This window comes from Theobroma cacao, chromosome 10 (assembly GCF_000208745.1).
Source record: "Theobroma cacao cultivar B97-61/B2 chromosome 10, Criollo_cocoa_genome_V2, whole genome shotgun sequence".
Taxonomy (NCBI): domain Eukaryota; kingdom Viridiplantae; phylum Streptophyta; class Magnoliopsida; order Malvales; family Malvaceae; genus Theobroma; species Theobroma cacao.
Window position 1 is genome coordinate 2,360,221 of NC_030859.1, and position 20,501 is coordinate 2,380,721.

At 36.4% G+C, this 20,501-nt stretch overlaps 3 protein-coding genes and 1 long non-coding RNA gene across 8 annotated transcripts; 3 read left to right on the forward strand and 1 right to left on the reverse strand.

Annotated features, from left to right (window-relative positions):
* Nucleotides 1,440-2,273, reverse strand: LOC108663556. Its single transcript, XR_001929638.1, has 2 exons — nt 2,060-2,273; nt 1,440-1,776 (listed from the first exon to the last, which is right to left on the reverse strand). It is a non-coding gene; the product is annotated as an uncharacterized LOC108663556 (long non-coding RNA).
* LOC18586142 (putative serine/threonine-protein kinase) lies at nt 2,359-5,888 on the forward strand. Of its 4 annotated transcripts, XM_018128554.1 has the most exons (10): nt 2,359-2,632; nt 2,724-3,005; nt 3,163-3,342; nt 3,420-3,649; nt 3,815-3,941; nt 4,027-4,098; nt 4,189-4,372; nt 4,474-4,606; nt 4,903-5,107; nt 5,255-5,422. In XM_018128554.1, exons 3-10 carry the CDS (start codon nt 3,192-3,194, stop codon nt 5,374-5,376), a joined length of 1,224 nt encoding a protein of 407 aa, XP_017984043.1. In that variant the 5' UTR covers nt 2,359-2,632; nt 2,724-3,005; nt 3,163-3,191; the 3' UTR covers nt 5,377-5,422. The 4 variants fall into 4 exon arrangements, with proteins under 4 accessions (XP_017984043.1, XP_017984044.1, XP_017984046.1 ...); XM_018128555.1 differs by lacking the exon at nt 5,255-5,422 and adding an exon at nt 5,776-5,888 and having other exon boundaries at nt 2,436-3,005; XM_018128557.1 differs by having other exon boundaries at nt 2,437-3,005; nt 3,163-3,251.
* On the forward strand, nt 7,566-13,377 carry LOC18586143 (2-oxoglutarate dehydrogenase, mitochondrial). Of its 2 annotated transcripts, none has more exons than XM_018129372.1 (9): nt 7,566-7,747; nt 8,450-10,111; nt 10,252-10,478; nt 10,563-10,895; nt 11,350-11,596; nt 11,766-11,894; nt 11,986-12,201; nt 12,451-12,574; nt 12,920-13,377. In XM_018129372.1, the coding sequence occupies exons 2-9, from the start codon at nt 8,561-8,563 to the stop codon at nt 13,162-13,164; spliced, it is 3,072 nt and encodes a 1,023-aa protein (XP_017984861.1). In that variant the 5' UTR covers nt 7,566-7,747; nt 8,450-8,560; the 3' UTR covers nt 13,165-13,377. The 2 variants fall into 2 exon arrangements, with proteins under 2 accessions (XP_017984861.1, XP_007009420.2); XM_007009358.2 differs by lacking the exon at nt 7,566-7,747 and adding an exon at nt 7,812-7,861.
* LOC18586144 (2-oxoglutarate dehydrogenase, mitochondrial) lies at nt 14,755-19,783 on the forward strand. The gene is made up of 8 exons (XM_018129012.1): nt 14,755-16,305; nt 16,394-16,620; nt 16,700-17,032; nt 17,667-17,913; nt 18,404-18,532; nt 18,632-18,847; nt 18,980-19,103; nt 19,301-19,783. Exons 1-8 carry the CDS (start codon nt 14,755-14,757, stop codon nt 19,552-19,554), a joined length of 3,081 nt encoding a protein of 1,026 aa, XP_017984501.1. The 3' UTR covers nt 19,555-19,783.

Sequence of the window (20,501 nt, forward strand, 5' to 3'; positions counted from 1 at the left end):
TTCTAAAAATGTAGTTAGAATGACAATGTCGTATTACATTTTCCTGTAAAAATCATGTTTCCCTCCACACCTTACAAGAGAGAAAAGGATATTTTGTTTTGTCCTTTCAGTTATTTATAGAATGATAAACTGCCAAAGAATTCAAGACACAGGCCATATCTGGTTTCTCTTAAACACAGGCCATAGCTAAACTGGGTAACCATTATCTTGGCTCAAAATGAAAGATGAAACACAATTCTGCCCAGAGTCAAGCTTTGAGCCTAAGCCATGTGTGCTCTAACTGTTGGCCCTTTCTCTTTCACTGCCTGGCCCTTGAAAGGTTTGTCGGTGAGCAGATTTCCTTTAAAGACAATTGGAGGCTTGGAGCCTATTCTCTTGTTTCCTTCACTTCTCTCTGACAAAGATTTCTTCTTTGATTTGTCTGATTAGATGGTATATGCTGAGCATTGACAATGATTGTGGCAATCAAAATGAAAAAGTTGAAGCAAAATTAAGGACATTGTAAAGTATATAAACCATATTTTGTTTATGTTAACTGACATCTGTTTAAAGCAACACATCTCTAGCCCATCCAACATGAAAGCTTCTCCCTTTTGTCTCTTTCATGCTAACTAATACTTTTCTACCCAAGAAAATTGAACAAAATGTGTGCACAACAAAGTGCAGGGTGGAAAGGCAGACCCTGCCAAAAGCTAAAGGATTCAATGTTTTTTAATTGTTTCCTTCACATATAATCACTTTCATTGTTTTACCTCAGCTTTGCATGATTTTCCCGTTACAGCTAAGATTCCTAGAAATAGTCATGTAGTAGGCAATTGGTGGAGTGATTATCACTTCAAGTCACTTGGTATTGAAGTTCAATCCACAAGGTAGCAACGCCCTTACATTTACTAACAATAATGTAAACCAATTAGGTTAAGAAAAACATTGGAATGGGGCTAAATTTATGGCGAAACAAGCGGAGGGATTCTTCAAGTAACATGCAAAAACATTTACTGTCTTGGAAAACAAGACTTTGACAAAGGAATGGGTTAATAATGGAGTCACTGATGATGGAAGCAAAACGTAATTGCATTTGGACTAATCATTGGTGAAGAAAAACAGATGACAAACATGAACAGTTTTGGTCTTTCTTTGATCAGTGGCAGCTAAGACTCTATTCTGATTTTGAATTTGTTCATGGTTTTTGTCTTACTATACCCAAATGTTGTAAGGTTAATCTGATATTTGTCTGATAAACCAGAAAACAACAAAATCTTTTCATTGCCTTGACCTCCCTTTACAACATGTGATCCTCTTTTCTTTGCCTTTGATCTTTTTATACATAAAAATAATGCTTGACTAACAACCACATGGAGCCATGGAACATGAAAAAATAATTGGCTCCTTCATGGGGTGCTGCACATGCAGATGTAGTCCAAGCATAGATAAGGGCGATGTAAAAGCTAAAACGCTTGTTGGTATTATCTTTGACCAAGAAAATATACCGTATACCACTTGGATATTGGAATAGTTTTTGGCATTAGGTTTATTCAGTGAAGATAAGTAAGGAAAAGTTGCATGGAGACTGGGGACAAAAACCCATTCTTGCCAGCTGCATAAGCCTTAGAAAACTGATATCCAAACAACATCCCTGGTTCTGAGAAGCCCATCTCTCTCAAGAATCGCAACAAAACTTGTCTCTGACATTGGCTTCTTCTTCGTACTCAGCTTACAGACCATCACAGCTACACAACTTTCGTTTCCATCAGTCCCTTTTAGCTTTTCAGCCCAACCCTGACCACAACAAATTTAATACTAGATGACAAACAGAATAAATAAATGAGAGCAAGAGAGAGAGACAGGCCCCAAAGCTTATTAACATTCCCCATACTTTGGTAACAATACTTCAAGTATATGCATAAGAGATGAATACTACTATATTCTACAAAAGCAAGCAAAAAAGAGAGGGGTGCAAGTTCAAATTCCCATTTTTTGCCAAAGCAGCAAAATATTCATCCTTAAGCAATAGAAACCAGGAAACTCCAACCATGGAAATTGGACAGCATGATAAACTTACTGTGGTAGTGTCTTGTTGGTGCTGCTAGCTGTCAAAGACCCCACCTTAACAAGAGTCCCCTCTCTAACCAAAACAAGTATCCCCTCTTTTCTTTCCAGATCAGATAAACGAAGAGGTGCAAAAGGAAAACTAGAGTAAATTCAGGGAGAAGGGTCTTTGGAGTTGATATACTGATACCTACCTTTTCCTGTGATCCCTTCAATTATTATGTCTTCCAGAGCCTGTCCACTTAAAGTCACTTTCATACCTGTCCATATCCGCATGATAAAATGATAAAAAAAAAAAAAACTATTTACAGCTTGTTACAACACCCCACATGGGCATTGATTTTCTGATAGAGGGGCTAGTAAGCTTAATTAAGATATATTTTTATTACATGTGCAAAGATGTTAAACCTTGGTGTACATAGTTCACCATCCCTTCTCTTGACAGAAATCCTTCTGTCTGCATCAAATGCCCTTCCTTCTGTCCTTGGTACTTTTATTTTGAAGAATGGTGACAGATTATGAAGTTTTAGTGAATCAATACCAAATGTACATACAATTATCAAGCCCATCGAGTGTAAGATATTGGGTAATAACTTCTTCTTTGAGCTATCTTGTTTTCAATATCTTCCTCCACCCATTCAAAAACAAATGAAACAAAGGGTTGTTTGCAAGGAAAGAATGTTCATCATCAATCAGGCTTGTTCTCTAGTGCCAGCTTTGATGAGTTGCTGAAGATTATTGGACAACAACGTGGATGAATTTGAGGAAGCAAAAGGGTTGTTTAATGAAGCAGCACTAAATTGCCAAGTAGATAGTAAAGACCGGCCAGCTACCTTTCTTGAATACTTTGTTGGCACCAAGAATAGGAGTGGACCAGTGGGCGCCATTGCTCAAAAAACCAAATTTAGTCAAGCAAAGTTCAATTATAAGGATCCCTTGATCTCTGCTTCCTGTGGCAGGTACTAAAATGTTGAGTTCTTGAATCTGGAATTCACTTTTCCATTTCATAATTCCATAATTGAATCATTAATGTATTACTTTATAGCATATAGTTTAAGGATCACCTGTTTTTTTTTTTTGTTAAATAGTTGAACTAAAAATTCTCTGGTTTTTCAGCATTGCAGGTTCAATGTTCAATAGAGAAGATGCCGAAGACTGTAACTATAGTTGGAGGTGCTATGGGGGCACTTGCATTTCTGGCAATGGTAATTGGATTCATTTGGTTCTGCAAGTCACAAAATAAGAACTTTTCGAATAGAAACTCTGATACAGGTTCCTCAGATCCCACTGCACGAGGTAAGGTTTCATTTTTTTCTAGCAATTCATGCTTCACTTCCTTAATCACTACCTTCCTTCATGCTCCAACATTGCAGCCGAGTGGAATAGAGGAGCTGGGCCAAGTTCTGCAGCTGGATTTTCTTTATTCGGAACTCAGGGAAGAAGGTTCACATTGGAAGAGTTGGAGCAGGCTACCAAACAATTCGATGCAAGTAATCTCATGGGACATGGGAGTTTTGGTTCAGTGTATAAAGGTTTGCTTCGTGACACTGTAGTAGCTATTAAAAGACGTCAAGGAGCTCCCCAGCAGGAGTTTGTTGCAGAGGTATAACCAAAGTCCCATGAACTGTCAAGCATTAGAATTTTGTTCTTACTTCTAAGCCAACAGTAAATGGATGAAGTATGGATCATCAGCTTAACATTTTACATTTTAACAGCTCGAAACTTGTAGGATTTAGACAGAAAGTTAATATCTATATATGTAAAACAGGCAATTTATTTGTCAGAGATTCAACACCGTAATTTAGTTACTCTTCAAGGCTACTGCCAGGAAAGTGGATCACAGATGTTGGTCTATGAATATTTACCAAACGGCAGCATATGTAATCACCTATATGGTAATGACTCATTAACAACATTAGTTTTTTTTTTTTTTTTTATGATCATCAATGAAATGCATCATGTCCATCAATTCTTTGGCAGATTCTAGAATGGAGTCATCAGCTAGATTAGAGTTCAAGCAGAGGCTATCCATAGCACTGGGGGCGGCTAAAGGTGAATCCAACAGATTTATCTGGCGAGGACATGCTAGACTAACTCAAGAAAGTTTCAAAAATAAAGGGAAATTATGTTTATTTTGTGCAGGTTTATGTCATTTGCATGGCCTGAAACCTCCATTAGTACACAGGAATTTCAAAACAGCCAATGTCTTGGTTGATGAGAACTTCATAGCTAAGGTCGCCGATGCTGGGGTCTGGAAACTACTTCAAAGGATTGAGGAAGGAGGCCCATCTTGCACGGCTAGTGTCACTGTTTTTCAAGATCCAGAGTATGAATCGATTTCTCTTAAAAATTGCATTAATTTTTTTTTGGTAGCAGAAAAGAATAGCCTTGACCATTTACTCAGTTAATCATGTTAATCAATGTCAGGGCAGAAGCATCGGGGACCTTCACTGAAATGAGTGATGTTTACAGCTTCGGGGTATTTCTTTTGGAGCTCATAACTGGACAGGAGGCTGTGCATATGGATTCCTTGGTATCCAACGAAAGTTTAATACAATGGGTATGCTGTAGTTGACTAGCTGTTTAACTATGGACACCAGGAAGTTACAAAATTATGATGCTCCATGGATTTCTTCTGATGTTTTTCTTCATTAAGTTACAAGCAAAATCTTAATCTTTCAGGTTCATGAATTCGAAAGGGTTGTTTGCTTGTAGCAGAAATGTGCTCTTTTCTGTCAATACTCACATTGTTTTGCTTACTCTCCCTTCTGCAGACCTTTCACTTCACATGCATAAATCAGTGATAGAGACCAATTAATAATTGAAGTCTGTTTGTTTTTTGCAACTTTTTTGAAGGTACGATCACGATTGAGTTCAAACAATTTTGTGGACCATCGACTGGTTGGAAGCTTCACCATGGAAGGAATCAGGGATATGATCAGGCTGACATTACAATGCATGACCTTTCCAGCAAACTGCAGGCCCAGAATGGACAAAGTTGTGCTTGTGCTTGAACAGATTCATGAGAAAGAGATGGCACTGACAACAGTGATGGGTGAAGGTACTGCTACAATTACTCTAGGCAGTGAGCTGTTTGCTTCTTCAAAATAGAGAGATTCCTTGGTACATTTGAGCTAAAAGTTAAGCTTAATAAACTCATCAACAAATTTGTGGGCCTCTTCTGCTTTATTTGTTTTTGGTGTGGCAGGGGATTCATTCAGGGATTGGGATTCCATTAAAGTACTGAAATGTAACATCTCACCCAAATGGGTGGTCTGGGGTTTAACGATTGGGGACCATGGGATTTATGTCAATATAAATTGTAAATAAAAAAAATGAAATGTAACTATGATTTTGATTCTCAAAAAATTAGTGACAATATATGCAGAATATTATGATTTCAGAAAAGAATCGTGAATTTCACATTTTAACTGTGTATTGAAGTGAGATTAGGTATTTAAATATTTATACCATCTTCAACTTCTAAGAAACTTTGTATGAAACATAATCGTGAACCCTAATTTAAATACTTCACAGTTTAGTGTGTATCGTGATACAAACATGTGAATGTAATTTTAGTTAATATATTCTTCAATTCCTTATAATTCTTCAAACAAACAAGTAAGTTAACAATTTATAGCCAGTGGACCATCTCAGGTCAGAAAGCAGGGATATGATAACTGTTTTTTTTCAGAGAAGTTAATCTCCTTGGGGATAAACTTTTGGTAGTGACTAGGAAGAGTGGTACTTGTCTTCACTTTGAAAAGGCTGCACTGCAGCAATGGGTTTTCAGCTGGAAGACAAGAGAAGTTAATATCAGTGCTTGAATGGCCTTCCCTGTCTCACCATGGTCCATGGCAGACAATTTTCAGTCAAAGCCACTTCACTTTGTACAAAGAAAAATGATGATTATGATTTATGACAAGACCCCTTTTTTTTTCCCATGTGTGTAAGCATGGGAGCCATGTGCAGAAATGATTCAGATATGATATAAATGGTTGCAATAACATGGCACATGTGATTGAGTGGTGAATTTATTGTAAGCTTACATCAATAGGTTAACTTGAATTCTAGGAAAGGGGATTGGGCAAGACATAGTGAAAGAAGGAAAGATGATATGCTTTCCTTCTCAAAATAGAGAAGCTTTCATTTTCGATATAATTTATCGTGTTGAGAATAATTTATATAACTTATCGCTTTTTGATTGTTATTATCAAAGTTAGAAATTCGAAATTTTTCTAAATTAAGAAATATGATTTTAATTAAAAATTAAAAGTATTGCTAACATGAAAATGGATATAAATTTGATCAAATGCAGATGTTTAATTGATGATCTAATCATGTACTTCATTGTTGTAACTGGGTCGGTCTGGCTCTTAATATTATGTGTCCAAATCAGTGGAGTTGACTTTGATTTTTTAGACAAAATATTAAATAAATAAAAAAAATAAAGATTTTGATAGTCAAATAAAGGCACGCCACTTTTAATGGTCGCCCTTCTGGAGTTTCATATGCCTAGTCGTCATCATCAAAATTTCTCTATCTCTTTCCGACAAGGATGAAGGTTTTCTAGAGGCATGATTTTACCCAAAGTTAATTCAGATTTTAGGTATGCCTTTAAATTAAATATATAATTTCATGATAAGTGATATTATAATTTATTTAAATCTTCATTAATATATGATTATTTATAAGAGATATTATGATTGAGATAGGATCGAATTAAGATGAATTTTTTTTTTAATTTATAAAAGAATTAGTGTAATAATGTCACTGATCTAATGAGAAGACTCTTGCTTGTTGTATAAGTAAGAATCTTTTTTTAATTAATAAATATATTTTTTAAATTAAAAATATAAATTCATGATAGATATTATTATAATTTATTTAAATTTTTATTAATATATAACTGTTCGTGACAGATGTCCTAATTGAAATAATATTGTACTAAAGTGGATCTCTTTTCTATTTATGAAATAATAAGTGTAACGAGAGTTTGATAAAATGAAATGAATCATATAAGAAAAGTTATGTCTATATAAGTAGGAATCTTCTTTTAATTAATAATTTTTGAATTAAAAATATGAATTTATAAAAATTATTCATATTTATATATGTTTTAAAAAGTTATAATAAAAAAGAAAAATCTATTCACTATTGAAGATGCTAAATAAAAGTTAAGGGAATCTATGAATGAATTGCTTCAAATCAAAACTATTTTCTTTTTTTTCTTTTTGTGGATAAATCACAATTATTTTCGAATAATCATGACTCTTGAATTTATTTAAAGTTGGCTCTTACTAAGAGCGTCGAAGAAACGCAATGACAATTGGACTTCAATTTAAAAAAATAAATAAATAATTTTAATATATAAAATGTTAAATATGAATCATAATGTCTATTTTTTAAAATAATTTTGATAATATTTTAAGGAACATTAATCAATTGAGGTAAGAATAATATTTTCCCAATTTTTATTTTTATTGTTATTTAAGACTTAAAAACTGGTATGTCCAAATGGAAAAAAAAAGGAGAAAGGGAAAGTAAAATTAGGTTTGTCTAGAGAAGAAAATACGAGAAAAAAAAGGAAAGAATAAAAAGAGGAAGAGCAGACCAAGATTTTGGTCTTAACAAGTCTTGAAGCCTACAGTCACCGTGACGTTCACCTTAGTGTTTCAAAATTTTCTCTCCCATTTTCCAGGTTTTTCCCTTTGTTTTCTTCCTCTCCAAACATTTCCTTCACTTTAATTTTTCCTTTTTCTTAATTTTAATTTTCTGTATCTTCTAAACACTGATTATCTCTCGAGTTTCACTGGTATATCTACTTCCCCTTTGTTGATTTTCTTTTTCTTCAATTTGTTTTTTTGCTTTGATCTTTTTTTTTTAAATAAATTTTGTTGGCTTCTGTTTTGGATGAATATGCCATAATCAGTCAACAGCTTTTTCTTTGAATTGATTTGATCCGTTTGAACTAAGTGTAAAGGCGAGAAATTTACATTGAATTATGCTTTCGGATTTGATTTGGATTATTTTAAGCTTTACAAGAAGTTTTGATTTTTTCTTGAAAATTTTGTTCATTTAGTTTACATTATTACTGTAATTGTTAAGACAGTCTAATTTCGTTATTGTTTTATTCGTTTTTAGCATTGGAGCATTGGTATCCTTCATTTGTATTCATAACCTTGTTGTAGGCTATTTTTATGTCGTAAATCGAAAATTTTTTATGTGTTTCTAGCATTTGAACTGTCAAAGTTGTCACTTTTGCGAGAACTAGCTTAAGAATATTAGTGAAATTGGATGCATAAATTGAACACTTTTATGCACTTTCCTGCATTTGAGCTATCAATGTTGTCAAATTTTCTTACATGTATCCTGTCTAATAATTTGTATATTCTTTAAATAGGTTTATGATAGATAAAATAAGGGCAGATGGTTTTTTGATTGAGGTCTGAGCTTGGAGGTATAGGATACTCTTTGGGAATCAGTGGCACATAGATATTGTTGATTGATAGATATGGGGTGGTTTAGAGCTGGTTCTAGTGTGGCAAAGCTTGCTATCAGGAGGACTTTGTCTCAGGGTGGATTATATACTGCAAGATCACGTATTGTTCCTTCACAGAATCGTTATTTTCATACCACTGTCTTTAAATCTAAGGCACAGTCTGCACCAGTTCCTCGCCCTGTGCCACTTTCTAAGCTAACTGACAGTTTCTTAGATGGAACCAGTAGTGTGTACTTAGAGGAGCTTCAAAGGGCCTGGGAAGCTGACCCAGATAGTGTTGATGAGTCATGGGACAATTTTTTCAGGAATTTTGTGGGTCAGGCTGCCACATCCCCTGGAATTTCAGGCCAGACAATTCAGGAGAGTATGCGACTGTTATTGCTTGTGAGGGCTTACCAGGTTAATGGTCACATGAAAGCAAAGTTGGATCCCTTGGGTTTAGAGGAACGAGAAATCCCTGATGATTTGGATCCAGCTCTTTATGGTTTTACTGAAGCTGATCTTGATAGAGAATTCTTTTTAGGTGTGTGGAGGATGTCTGGATTTTTATCAGAAAACCGGCCAGTGCAAACACTTAGGTCAATTTTGACTAGGCTTGAACAGGCTTACTGTGGAAGCATTGGGTTTGAGTACATGAACATTGCGGACCGTGAGAAGTGTAACTGGTTAAGAGACAAGATTGAAACCCCAACTCCGATGCAGTACAATCGTCAGCGTCGTGAAGTCATTCTTGACAGGCTTATATGGAGTACGCAGTTTGAGAATTTCTTGGCCACTAAGTGGACAACAGCTAAGAGGTTTGGGCTGGAAGGAGGTGAGACTTTGATTCCGGGAATGAAAGAGATGTTTGACAGGGCTGCAGACCTTGGGGTTGAGAGCATAGTGATTGGAATGCCTCATAGAGGAAGATTGAATGTGCTAGGTAATGTTGTTCGAAAGCCACTTCGTCAAATATTTAGTGAGTTCAGTGGTGGTACAAAGCCTGTGGATGAAGTAGGGCTTTACACAGGAACTGGTGATGTCAAATATCACTTGGGAACTTCTTATGATCGACCTACAAGAGGTGGAAAGAGAATCCATTTGTCTTTAGTTGCAAACCCCAGTCACTTGGAAGCTGTGGACCCAGTTGTTGTTGGAAAAACTAGAGCAAAGCAGTATTATTCCAATGATGTGGATAGGACCAAGAACATGGCTGTTTTGATTCATGGAGATGGTAGCTTTGCTGGACAGGGTGTAGTTTATGAAACTCTTCATCTTAGTGCCCTTGCCAACTACACAACTGGTGGGACTATACATATTGTAGTCAACAACCAAGTGGCCTTTACAACTGATCCAAGGGCGGGCAGATCTTCACAGTATTGTACTGATGTTGCCAAGGCCTTGAATGCTCCCATTTTTCATGTAAATGGAGATGATGTGGAGGCAGTTGTCCATGCTTGTGAGCTTGCAGCAGAATGGCGCCAAACCTTCCATTCAGATGTGGTGGTTGATTTGGTCTGTTATCGTAGATTTGGTCATAATGAGATCGATGAGCCATCATTCACACAGCCAAAAATGTATAAGGTCCGCCAGCCTAGTTATCTGTTTGGTTATGTATTTTCCTTTTACATATGTTGTAGTTGTTCCTGCATATATTATGGTTTTGTATGCTTCTGAGAAGTGAACAAAACTTCTAATATTTAGGTTCTTTTTGCTTCTAACAGATCATTCGGAATCACCCCTCAGCTCTTCAGATCTACCAAAACAAATTGTTAGAATCTGGGCAGGTGATGAAGGAAGATATTGGTCGGATAAGTGAGAAGGTCAGTAAAATTCTTAATGAAGAATTTTTGGCCAGCAAAGATTATGTTCCGAAACGAAGGGACTGGCTGTCTGCTTATTGGACGGGATTCAAGTCACCAGAACAACTTTCACGTGTCAGAAATACTGGGTTGGTTGGCTTTTTTGTCAATTTCAACTTTCATTTTGGGTAGCTGTGATCTGTACTCACTGATGAAACTTTTACATTATGCAGGGTAAAGCCTGAGATATTGAAGAATGTTGGCAAAGCAATCACAACCCTTCCAGATAATTTTAAGCCTCATAGAGCAGTAAAGAAGGTTTATGACCAACGTGCACAGATGATTGAGACAGGGGAGGGTCTTGACTGGGCTATAGGGGAAGCACTTGCATTTGCTACCTTGTTAGTGGAAGGTAACCATGTTAGGTTGAGTGGTCAGGATGTTGAAAGGGGTACATTCAGTCATCGGCATTCTGTGCTACATGATCAGGAAACTGGGGAGCAGTATTGCCCTCTGGACCATGTCATTATCAACCAAAATGAGGAGATGTTTACTGTCAGCAATAGGTAAACGTTTATGTGTTGAGCTTTTTGTCTTAGTAAAAAAAGGACCTTATTTGTAGAACTCTTGTTATTTTAAGGTTAATTTGGAGTCTATTTATATGTGTTTGCCAAAGAACTCTTGTCATCTGAGCAAACGTAGCAAATAACATATTTATTGTGTTCTGATTTGTGGCATAACGTATTGAACACTGATAAACTTGACTGCACCTCATACTTGGAATGGGCCTTTGATATGGTTCACCGTATGCAATGACTTGTACAGATTCACAGTTTATATCTTTCACTTGTAAATTGATACTTTTCTGCTTTACGGATGATATCCTTCCTCCTTGTGGAAAGTTATGTCCCTGTCCTAGAATTGTTAGACTGTGCTTGATAATTTTTTGTAGTATTTATTCTTCTGTTCTTTTTGTTAATTTGGGATTCCTTTCTGAGCAATATGTGTCCTTGACTGCAGTTCTCTTTCAGAGTTTGGTGTGCTCGGATTTGAATTGGGTTACTCAATGGAAAATCCAAATTCCTTGGTCATGTGGGAAGCACAATTTGGTGACTTTGCTAATGGGGCTCAAGTGATCTTTGATCAGTTTCTGAGTAGTGGGGAGTCAAAGTGGCTGCGTCAAACTGGTCTGGTTGTGCTGCTTCCTCATGGTTATGATGGCCAAGGTCCTGAACATTCGAGTGCACGACTAGAGCGTTATCTTCTGGTATTTCCCATGAAAGGACATTCATTGTTCTTTACATCCTGATTTAGCTTCATCATTCTTGTTGTACTTGCATTCAGGCTATGCTCCCTCTATACATTAGAAAAAGAAAAAAAAAAGCATCTTGGACTTAATTGCGCATTGATAAGTACATTGTTATAATTTTTGACAGATGAGCGGTGACAATCCTTTTGTTATACCTGAAATGGATCCAACTCTTCGTACGCAAATTCAGGAGTGCAATTGGCAGGTGGTTAATGTTACAACACCTGCTAATTATTTCCATGTTTTGCGGCGTCAGGTAAGTGCAACTAATGGTTATTAATGATGCTTGAGCTTTGAGGCTAGTCTTGCTATTTCCTTTTCTTATTGTTTCTCTTATCCTCTCTCAGATACACAGGGAATTCCGTAAGCCTCTTATTGTGATGTCCCCTAAAAACTTGCTTCGTCACAAGGACTGCAAATCAAATCTTTCTGAATTTGATGATGTCCAAGGCCACCCTGGTTTTGATAAACAAGGAACCAGATTTAAGCGCCTCATAAAGGATCAGAATATGCACTCTGACCTTGAGGAGGGTATCAGACGCTTGGTACTTTGTTCTGGAAAGGTGTGCTATGCCCTTGGTTTCTCCTTGTTTTCCTCTTTTATCACTTGTAAAAGCAATTTAATTCTGGAATTTAATCTGGTAGACTGAACCGGACAACTAAGAAATTATAAATTGTGTTATCTTGTTGGGCTTCAAGCTTAGTTTTCTGAGCCACCAAGGAGCTATTCTTTTTTTGTGCTAGATCTTTTTGGTGGGTTTAATATTTGTGTTGTTTTTGATGCAATAATTCCATGTTCTATCTGCTTTCAGGTTTACTATGAGCTTGATGATGAGAGAAAGAAGAACAAGGCTACTGATGTTGCTATATGTCGTGTGGAGCAGCTTTGCCCGTTCCCTTATGACCTCATCCAGCGAGAGCTTAAGCGATATCCAAGTATGTAATACAAACTCAGACTGGAACTTGTTCTTTAGCACTCATGGAAACTAAAATCAGAATTGAAGCATTTTGTAAATTTTTTTCTTGGCTGGAAATATTTTGAGAATACACTAGGGTAATATTTGCTGATAAAAAGGTTGCTGCTGAATAAATTGCAATGGGTTTTCTACTTTTATTTATTTTGGAGCCTCTTGTCTCTCGTCTTTTCTTTTTTAGAGAAACTGGATGTGCCAGCTATGGGGGTTTATGCACTGTTAGGTTTAGTAAATTTTCATGTATTTGAGCCTTTTTTTCTTATATTGAGTCATGATTTCTGATTTTTCTTTTGGGTTCTTTCTTTAGATGCAGAGATTGTTTGGTGCCAAGAAGAACCAATGAACATGGGTGCATTCAGTTACATTGCACCTCGTCTCGCCACTTCAATGCAAGCACTGGGTAGAGGAACCTTTGAGGATATCAAGTACGTTGGTCGCGCTCCATCTGCTTCCACTGCCACTGGTTTCTATGTAGTTCATGTGAAGGAACAAACTGAGCTTGTGCAAAAGGCCATTCAACCTGAACCAATCAAGTTCCATGCCCCTGTCTGAAGCTTGCCAAAAATCAAACTTGAAACAGTATAGCATTATACAATTTTCTCAATAACATCTGGTACAGAGCTTGGAACCCTTTGTTAGGGTTTGTTATGTTGATGCTCGCCATTTTTCCCTATTCCTTGTCTGCCAAGGCACAATTGTTTCTATACGCGAGGTGAACCAACCGTAAAAATATCTGAGATAATCGATGCATAACTTTCGTTGTACTGTTTTTTGTTTTTTGTTTTATATGCTTCAGCTTCTCTTATCATGCATAAATGAACTGTCTTGCTCGTCACTAGACTTTTTTGCATCCTTAAGACAAAAAGATGCAACTTCGGGGGGCAACTATCAGAGAAATTGAGGATTAAGTTTCATATTTCCTGGAAAATAGAAAAAAAAAAAATCTATGGATCAAAGCTATAACTTTTGCCTCCTGTTTTTCTTTGTAAAGGTAAGGAAAGAGTTATAAGATAGTTGGCAAAGAATCAGTCAGATACGGGGAAAAGATTTGAAGGAAAATGTCATGAGAAACAACGAGCAAATAACATTGGCAGGAAGCCTTATCTTCCCCAACCCTTATCCATATCGCTTTTCAAATAGCAAGATCGCTCGAAATTATGAAATCTAATGTTTCTGTCAGAAGGAAATTAAAACTAATAAAAAGAAAGAAAAAATTTTCCTTTGGAATAGAAGAATGTTATTAAATATCGGTTTATATTTAATGTATTGATAGTTTATAAAATTTTTTATAATCAAAAATATTTTATGTGCATATGATTGAGAAATTGTATGAAATGTGTTTTCAACGTCTACCCGTTTTAATTTATAAAAATTGTTTATAAATAATGTTGAAGGGAAGTAAATTTGACTACCAAAATTATTCATACTAAAATACCTTAGACCCTAAACTGTCTCCACTTAAAATGGAAAATGCACCACTTGACTACGAAGCCCATAGTTATCTCCTTGATACTTTGAACCATATATTTCGTAATTTTATTTTATTTTTTTTGCATGCATAGAAAAAAAAAAGAGTTTAACACTCATAACTCCTTTCACAGCCTTACTTACTCAATTAATTTTTTTTTTAATTTGAGTTTCTTTTGTTATTTTTCTAACTTACAACTTGGTATGATCAATCTTGCTCGTTATTCTTTTTTTTTTGTTTTTTTTTTCTCTTTGGTTTAAAATCATTGTAAATCTTTCACTCGATATTCATTTAACAAAACCTGATGCACACCCATACATGTTTCCATGGATAGTTTAAGAAGATTTGAACCCTCATCTTTCAGTTTTGAAAGTAAGATGTGAATTTTCATTCAGCTATAGATTACAACATAATCAGAGATTCATATACATTATACTGTATGCATCTTAGTTATGTTATTTCTACTATTTATATATTTTCTTGATCTCTAGTTGTAGTTCACATATATAATAGTTTTAAAAAATTTTATTCTTTTTATCTCTTTTTGTGACCTTGATAAACTTAATTTTTTGTTTTTGATTTGTTCAGATATGTTCATGATTGAGGATTAAGCCTTGGAAGTACAATCTTGAGTGTCTGCTCGCAATTCTTTTTGATAGCTTGTGTCATACGTAATGGCTTGGTTTAGAGCAAGTTCTTCTGTGGGAAGGCTAGCCATTAGAAGAAGTCTTTCTCAGGGTGGATCATATGCAGTGAGAAGAAGAAACCTTCCTTCACAGAATCGATGTTTTCATTCCACTATCTTCAAAAGAAAGGAGCAAGCCTCACCAGTTCCGAGAGCTGTGCCTCTTTCCAGGCTAGCTGATAGCTTTCTTGATGGAACAAGCAGTGTGTACTTAGAAGAACTTCAAAGAGCTTGGGAAGCTGATCCAAACAGTGTTGACGAATCCTGGGATAATTTCTTCAGGAATTTTGTTGCACAGGCATCAGGGTCGCCTGGAGTTTCAGGCCAAACCATACATGAGAGCATGCGTTTGCTGTTGCTTGTAAGGTCTTACCAAGTTAATGGTCACCTGAAAGCAAATTTAGATCCCTTGTGCTTGGAGGAAAGGGAAATTCCTGATGAATTAGACCCTGCATTTTATGGTTTCACGGAAACTGATCTTGATAGGGAATTCTTCATAGGTGTATGGAGCATGTCAGGATTTTTATCTGAAAATCGTCCGGTACAGACTCTCAGGTCCATATTGACCCGTCTTGAGCAAGCATATTGTGGGAGCATTGGCTATGAGTATATGCATATTGAGGACCGTGAGAAATGTAACTGGTTGAGAGAAAAGATTGAAACTCCGATACCAATGCAGTATAATAAGGATCGCCGTGTTGTCATTCTTGATAGGCTTATATGGAGTACACAGTTTGAGAATTTCTTGGCCACAAAGATGAAAACAGCTAAGAGATTTGGACTTGAAGGTGGAGAGACTTTGATTCCTGGTATGAAGGAGATGTTTGACAGAGCTGCAGATATGGGGGTTGAGAATATAGTTGTTGGAATGCCTCATAGAGGCAGATTAAACGTTTTGGGTAATGTTTTTAGAAAACCACTACGTCAGATATTCAGTGAGTTTGACAAGAACTCAAAGTTGGAAGATGAAACCGGGCTTTACACAGGAACCGGTGATGTTAAGTATCACTTGGGAACTTCTTATGATCGCCCAACTAGGGGTGGGAAGAGATTTCATCTGTCTTTGGTTGCAAATCCAAGTCATTTGGAAGCTGTAGACCCAGTTGTTATTGGAAAAACTAGAGCAAAGCAATATTTTTCCAATGATTTGGACAGGACTAGGAACATGGCTGTACTGATTCATGGGGACGGTAGCTTTGCTGGACAAGGGGTGGTGTATGAAACTCTGCATCTTAGTGCATTACCAAACTACACTACGGGTGGGACTATACACATTGTAGTGAATAATCAAGTAGCCTTTACAACCGATCCAAGGTCTGGAAGATCTTCACAATATTGTACTGATGTTGCCAAGGCCTTAAATGCTCCCATTTTTCACGTTAATGGTGACAATATAGAGGCAGTTGTTCATGTATGTGAGCTTGCAGCACAATGGCGACAGACTTTCCATTCAGATGTTGTAGTTGATATAGTGTGTTATCGAAGATTTGGGCATAATGAGATTGATGAGCCATTTTTCACACAGCCTAAAATGTACAAGGTTAGTCTTTTAATATCCTGTTTCTCACTTTTTGCTTTCTTATGTCAAAATTTTATCTTCTTCTTAATCTAGGCCTGGGTGCTAACAGGTCATTCAAAAGCATCCCTCAGCTCTTGAAATTTACAAAAACAAGCTTCTAGAATCTGGGGAGGTGACACAAGAAGATATTGATAGGATACACAAAAAGGTTGAGTCCATTCTCAGTGAAGAATTCTTAAATAGTAAAGATTATGTTCAGCAGAGAAGGGACTGGCTTTCAACTAATTGGGAAGGGTTCAAGTCACCTGAGCAGCTTTCACGTATCAGAAACACTGGGTTGGCACATCTATTATCAGTCTTGTTCTTGTTTACAGACCACCACGATTTTGTGCTTAAATTTCCTTGCTGTTAACAGGGTAAACCCGGATATACTAAAGAAAGTTGGCAGAGCAATTACGGTTCTTCCAGAAGATTTCAAGCCCCATAGAGCAGTAAAGAAGGTATATGAAGATCGTGCACGGATGATTGAAACAGGGGAGGGCCTTGACTGGGCAATGGGGGAGGCACTTGCTTTTGCAACATTGCTGGTGGAAGGTAACCATGTTAGACTCAGTGGCCAGGATGTTGAAAGAGGTACATTTAGTCATCGGCATGCTATGGTTCATCATCAGGAAACAGGAGATAAATATTGTCCTTTAGACCATGTCATGGAGAACCAGAATGAAGAGATGTTTACCGTAAGTAACAGGTAGAAGTTTGTTAACCTTTTTATGTCCCGTCACCATAAACTAGACTCTTTCAACAGTACATCTTGCCACTATGTTTTAAGCTCTCATATTTGGTTTTAACATATTGACTATTTCATTTATATTTCAGCTTGAGGAAGACCATTTCCAGCTAGAGCTATTCTTTCGGTTTTCCAAACTTCAACTTCTATCTTCCTTAAGCCACCTTTTATCTACTTAAGCATCTATATTACTTTGTAGGGTCTTTAGCCAAAATGGGGAAAAATGGAAAGGTATTCTTTAATGTAAGCCTTTTAAGTACAAGCAACTATAAACTCTATGATCTCCATCAAATATTAACAAGGAATCTTTTGCAAACCTCTAAATGTAATTTGTCTAGATGCTTTCTAAGATGCATCAAGGTATCTGTCAGATTGTGTACATCTCAGATACAAATGCAAGTCCTGCATCCTTTGTGTCTTAGGATGCAGCTTTGGAATAAATGCTGCTCGTAGAGGAGGTTTAAAGGATAATCTCCCATTTTTTAAGTACTGAATTGAAGTATGCTGCCAACATCCTCTCTTATCAAGTTGGGTTTTTGCTATTTATAGGTTCTATATTTGGTCTATAATTGAGCAATATATGTCTTGCTGGCAGCTCTCTTTCAGAATTTGGTGTTCTTGGATTTGAACTGGGTTACTCAATGGAAAATCCAGACGCATTGGTACTCTGGGAGGCTCAATTCGGTGATTTTGCTAATGGAGCTCAAGTTATATTTGATCAGTTCCTAAGCAGTGGAGAGTCTAAGTGGCTGCGTCAGACCGGGCTTGTAGTACTGCTTCCTCATGGTTATGATGGCCAAGGTCCTGAACATTCAAGCGCGAGACTGGAGCGTTTCCTACAGGTGCTAACCTATCATATCATGGGATATCTATTAAACTTTTGTGTTTCAGTTGAGCTTTGCTGTTATTTTTGTTATTGCTTTTGATATTACCACACCATTAGAATCAGAGATGGAGGGTGGATTTTCTTTGGATTCAATCATGTTCATGTTGGGACTATCCTTCTCGGCTTGTTGAACATGAATGATTTCTTTGGTTTGATCATTCATCATTGAAATGTCACACTTCCCACTTTGGAATCCAAAAGAAAAGAACACAACATCAATTTAAAACCTTTGTCTTTGCCAGTCAATACCTTGTAAAACCTTAGCATTTTGCTCCTAACTTGTGGTTGGAAGAATGTTTTTCTCTGGATAATCTGCCTGGCTAAGAAAAACACTCATTTTGTTTTCAGTTCTAAAAGATTTCAAGATCAAGATGCTTTCTGTTTTAGAATAAGTATTCTAAATTAGCTTAGAATTCCAATGACTATGCTTCCTGTGACAATGGCAGATGAGTGGTGAGAACCCTTATGAAATACCTCAAATGGATCCAACACATCGAAACCAAATACAGAAATGCAATTGGCAGGTTGTGAATGCTACCACTCCTGCAAATTACTTTCATGTTCTACGGCGACAGGTGAGTTTAGCACTTCTTCTAGTACTGATATTCAAAAAAAAAAAAAAGGAAAGGAAAAAACACTTGCTAGCTTGCTGATATACATGGCTTCATTTCTAGATCCACAGGGAATTCCGTAAGCCTCTAATTGTAATGTCTCCAAAGAACCTGCTTCGGTACAAGTTCTGCAAATCAAATTTATCTGAATTTGATGATGTCCAAGGCCATGAAGGCTTTGACAAACAGGGAACCAGATTCAAACGCCTTATAAAAGACCAGAATCACTACTCTGATCTTGAGAAGGGTATCAGGCGCCTGGTTCTTTGTTCTGGAAAGGTATGCTTGTCTTCCCTATCTTATCATGCATTGTGTTGATTAGAGGAGTACCAATTATGTTGTATCTTACCCTCCAAAGACTGTTTTACTTATTTTGATTATGAGTCATTTATGCTTTTTCTTATTTTCCAGGTTTATTACGAGCTTGATGAGGAGAGACAGAGGTTGAATGTAAATGATATTGCAATTTGTAGGGTGGAACAGCTTTGTCCATTCCCCTATGATCTCATCCAGCGAGAGCTGAAGCGTTATCCAAGTATGTTCCTGTGAACTTATGAAGTGTGTATGCTTTTACTAATCATATGCTAGTTCTTAGCTGCTCGAAAATTGTTACTTTTATTTTTTGTCATTAATTTGGACCTATTTTGCCTTTCAAAAAAAAAAAAAAAGGAACCTGAGTGCTACTGTATTTCACTACTAATAGCTCTTCACATTGTTTCTTTGTTGTACCAGATGCTGAGATTGTCTGGTGCCAGGAAGAGCCAATGAACATGGGTGCTTACACCTACATTGTGCCGCGCCTTTACACAGCCATGATCGGCATAGGAAGGGGATCTGTGGAAGACATCAAATATGTTGGTAGAGCTCCTTCTGCTGCCACAGCCACTGGTTTTCTGAAGAAACACCAAAGTGAACAGGCTGATATTCTGAGGCTTGCCATGCAGCCTGAACCAATCAACTGTCCTTATTCGAGCCATTCAAATTAAGCTTGTTGAAAACCATTCCTATAAAAAATAAGGGCCTCATTTCAGGTTAGAGTTCAAGAACCGAAAAAGGGGATCTTCTCTTGATTTTCAGAAAGTTTTCTTCTCTTATTCAAATCATGTTCAGCTAGAACCAGTTGTTGTATTTGACATTTCTTGCTCTATTTTTAATTTTTTATCAAGAATCTGATACTATTGACCTTCAATGAATTGTTCACTGTAATTAGTCTTAGAAAATTTATTTCATTTTCTTATCTGCTGATTTATATCTTCATTTCTTTTATATGATGCTTTTATTTTAGGCTTCCACAAATAAATTCTGCAAGTGACTGCAAGGTAATAGGCAGGGTTGATTTGTCAATCATGCTATTGCTTCCACAACTCAAAGCCTAACAGTCTCTTGCAGTAAAATGTTCTTCTAACTTAAAAGAAGAAGATGAAAATCAGATAATGTTCTGCTATTCTTTTTTTCTCTGTTCTTTCCTATTTAGGATTCTTTCTGACAGAGAGCAAATAAAGATTATTCAAATTACGTCATACTAACATGAATCAAATCATTAGGGTCAGGCAAATATTAAAGAATAATCCCAGATTATCTCATAGACTATATATGCAATTATTAATTGATTAATAATAGCAAAGGCGTTCATCCTATCACTGCTAATTACTTGCTGACTTTATTGCAAATCTCTTAGGTATTAAAGGGATAATTAAAGAGATTCATATTGAGAAATTAATTTAAAATTTACTCCATAGTCCAAATGCATGCATTTCTTGAGAATGCGACTCTTTTCATTGACTTCTTTCACTTGTTTGAGTTCTTTAGACAATCTTTTGGAGGTAACCAAGAGGTCACTGATTAACTATGTTTTATCCCAAGGCATTGATATACACAAGGGAAAGTCAAGTTGTTTTCTTCAACTAATTAAAGGGACAAATCAAATTGTTAA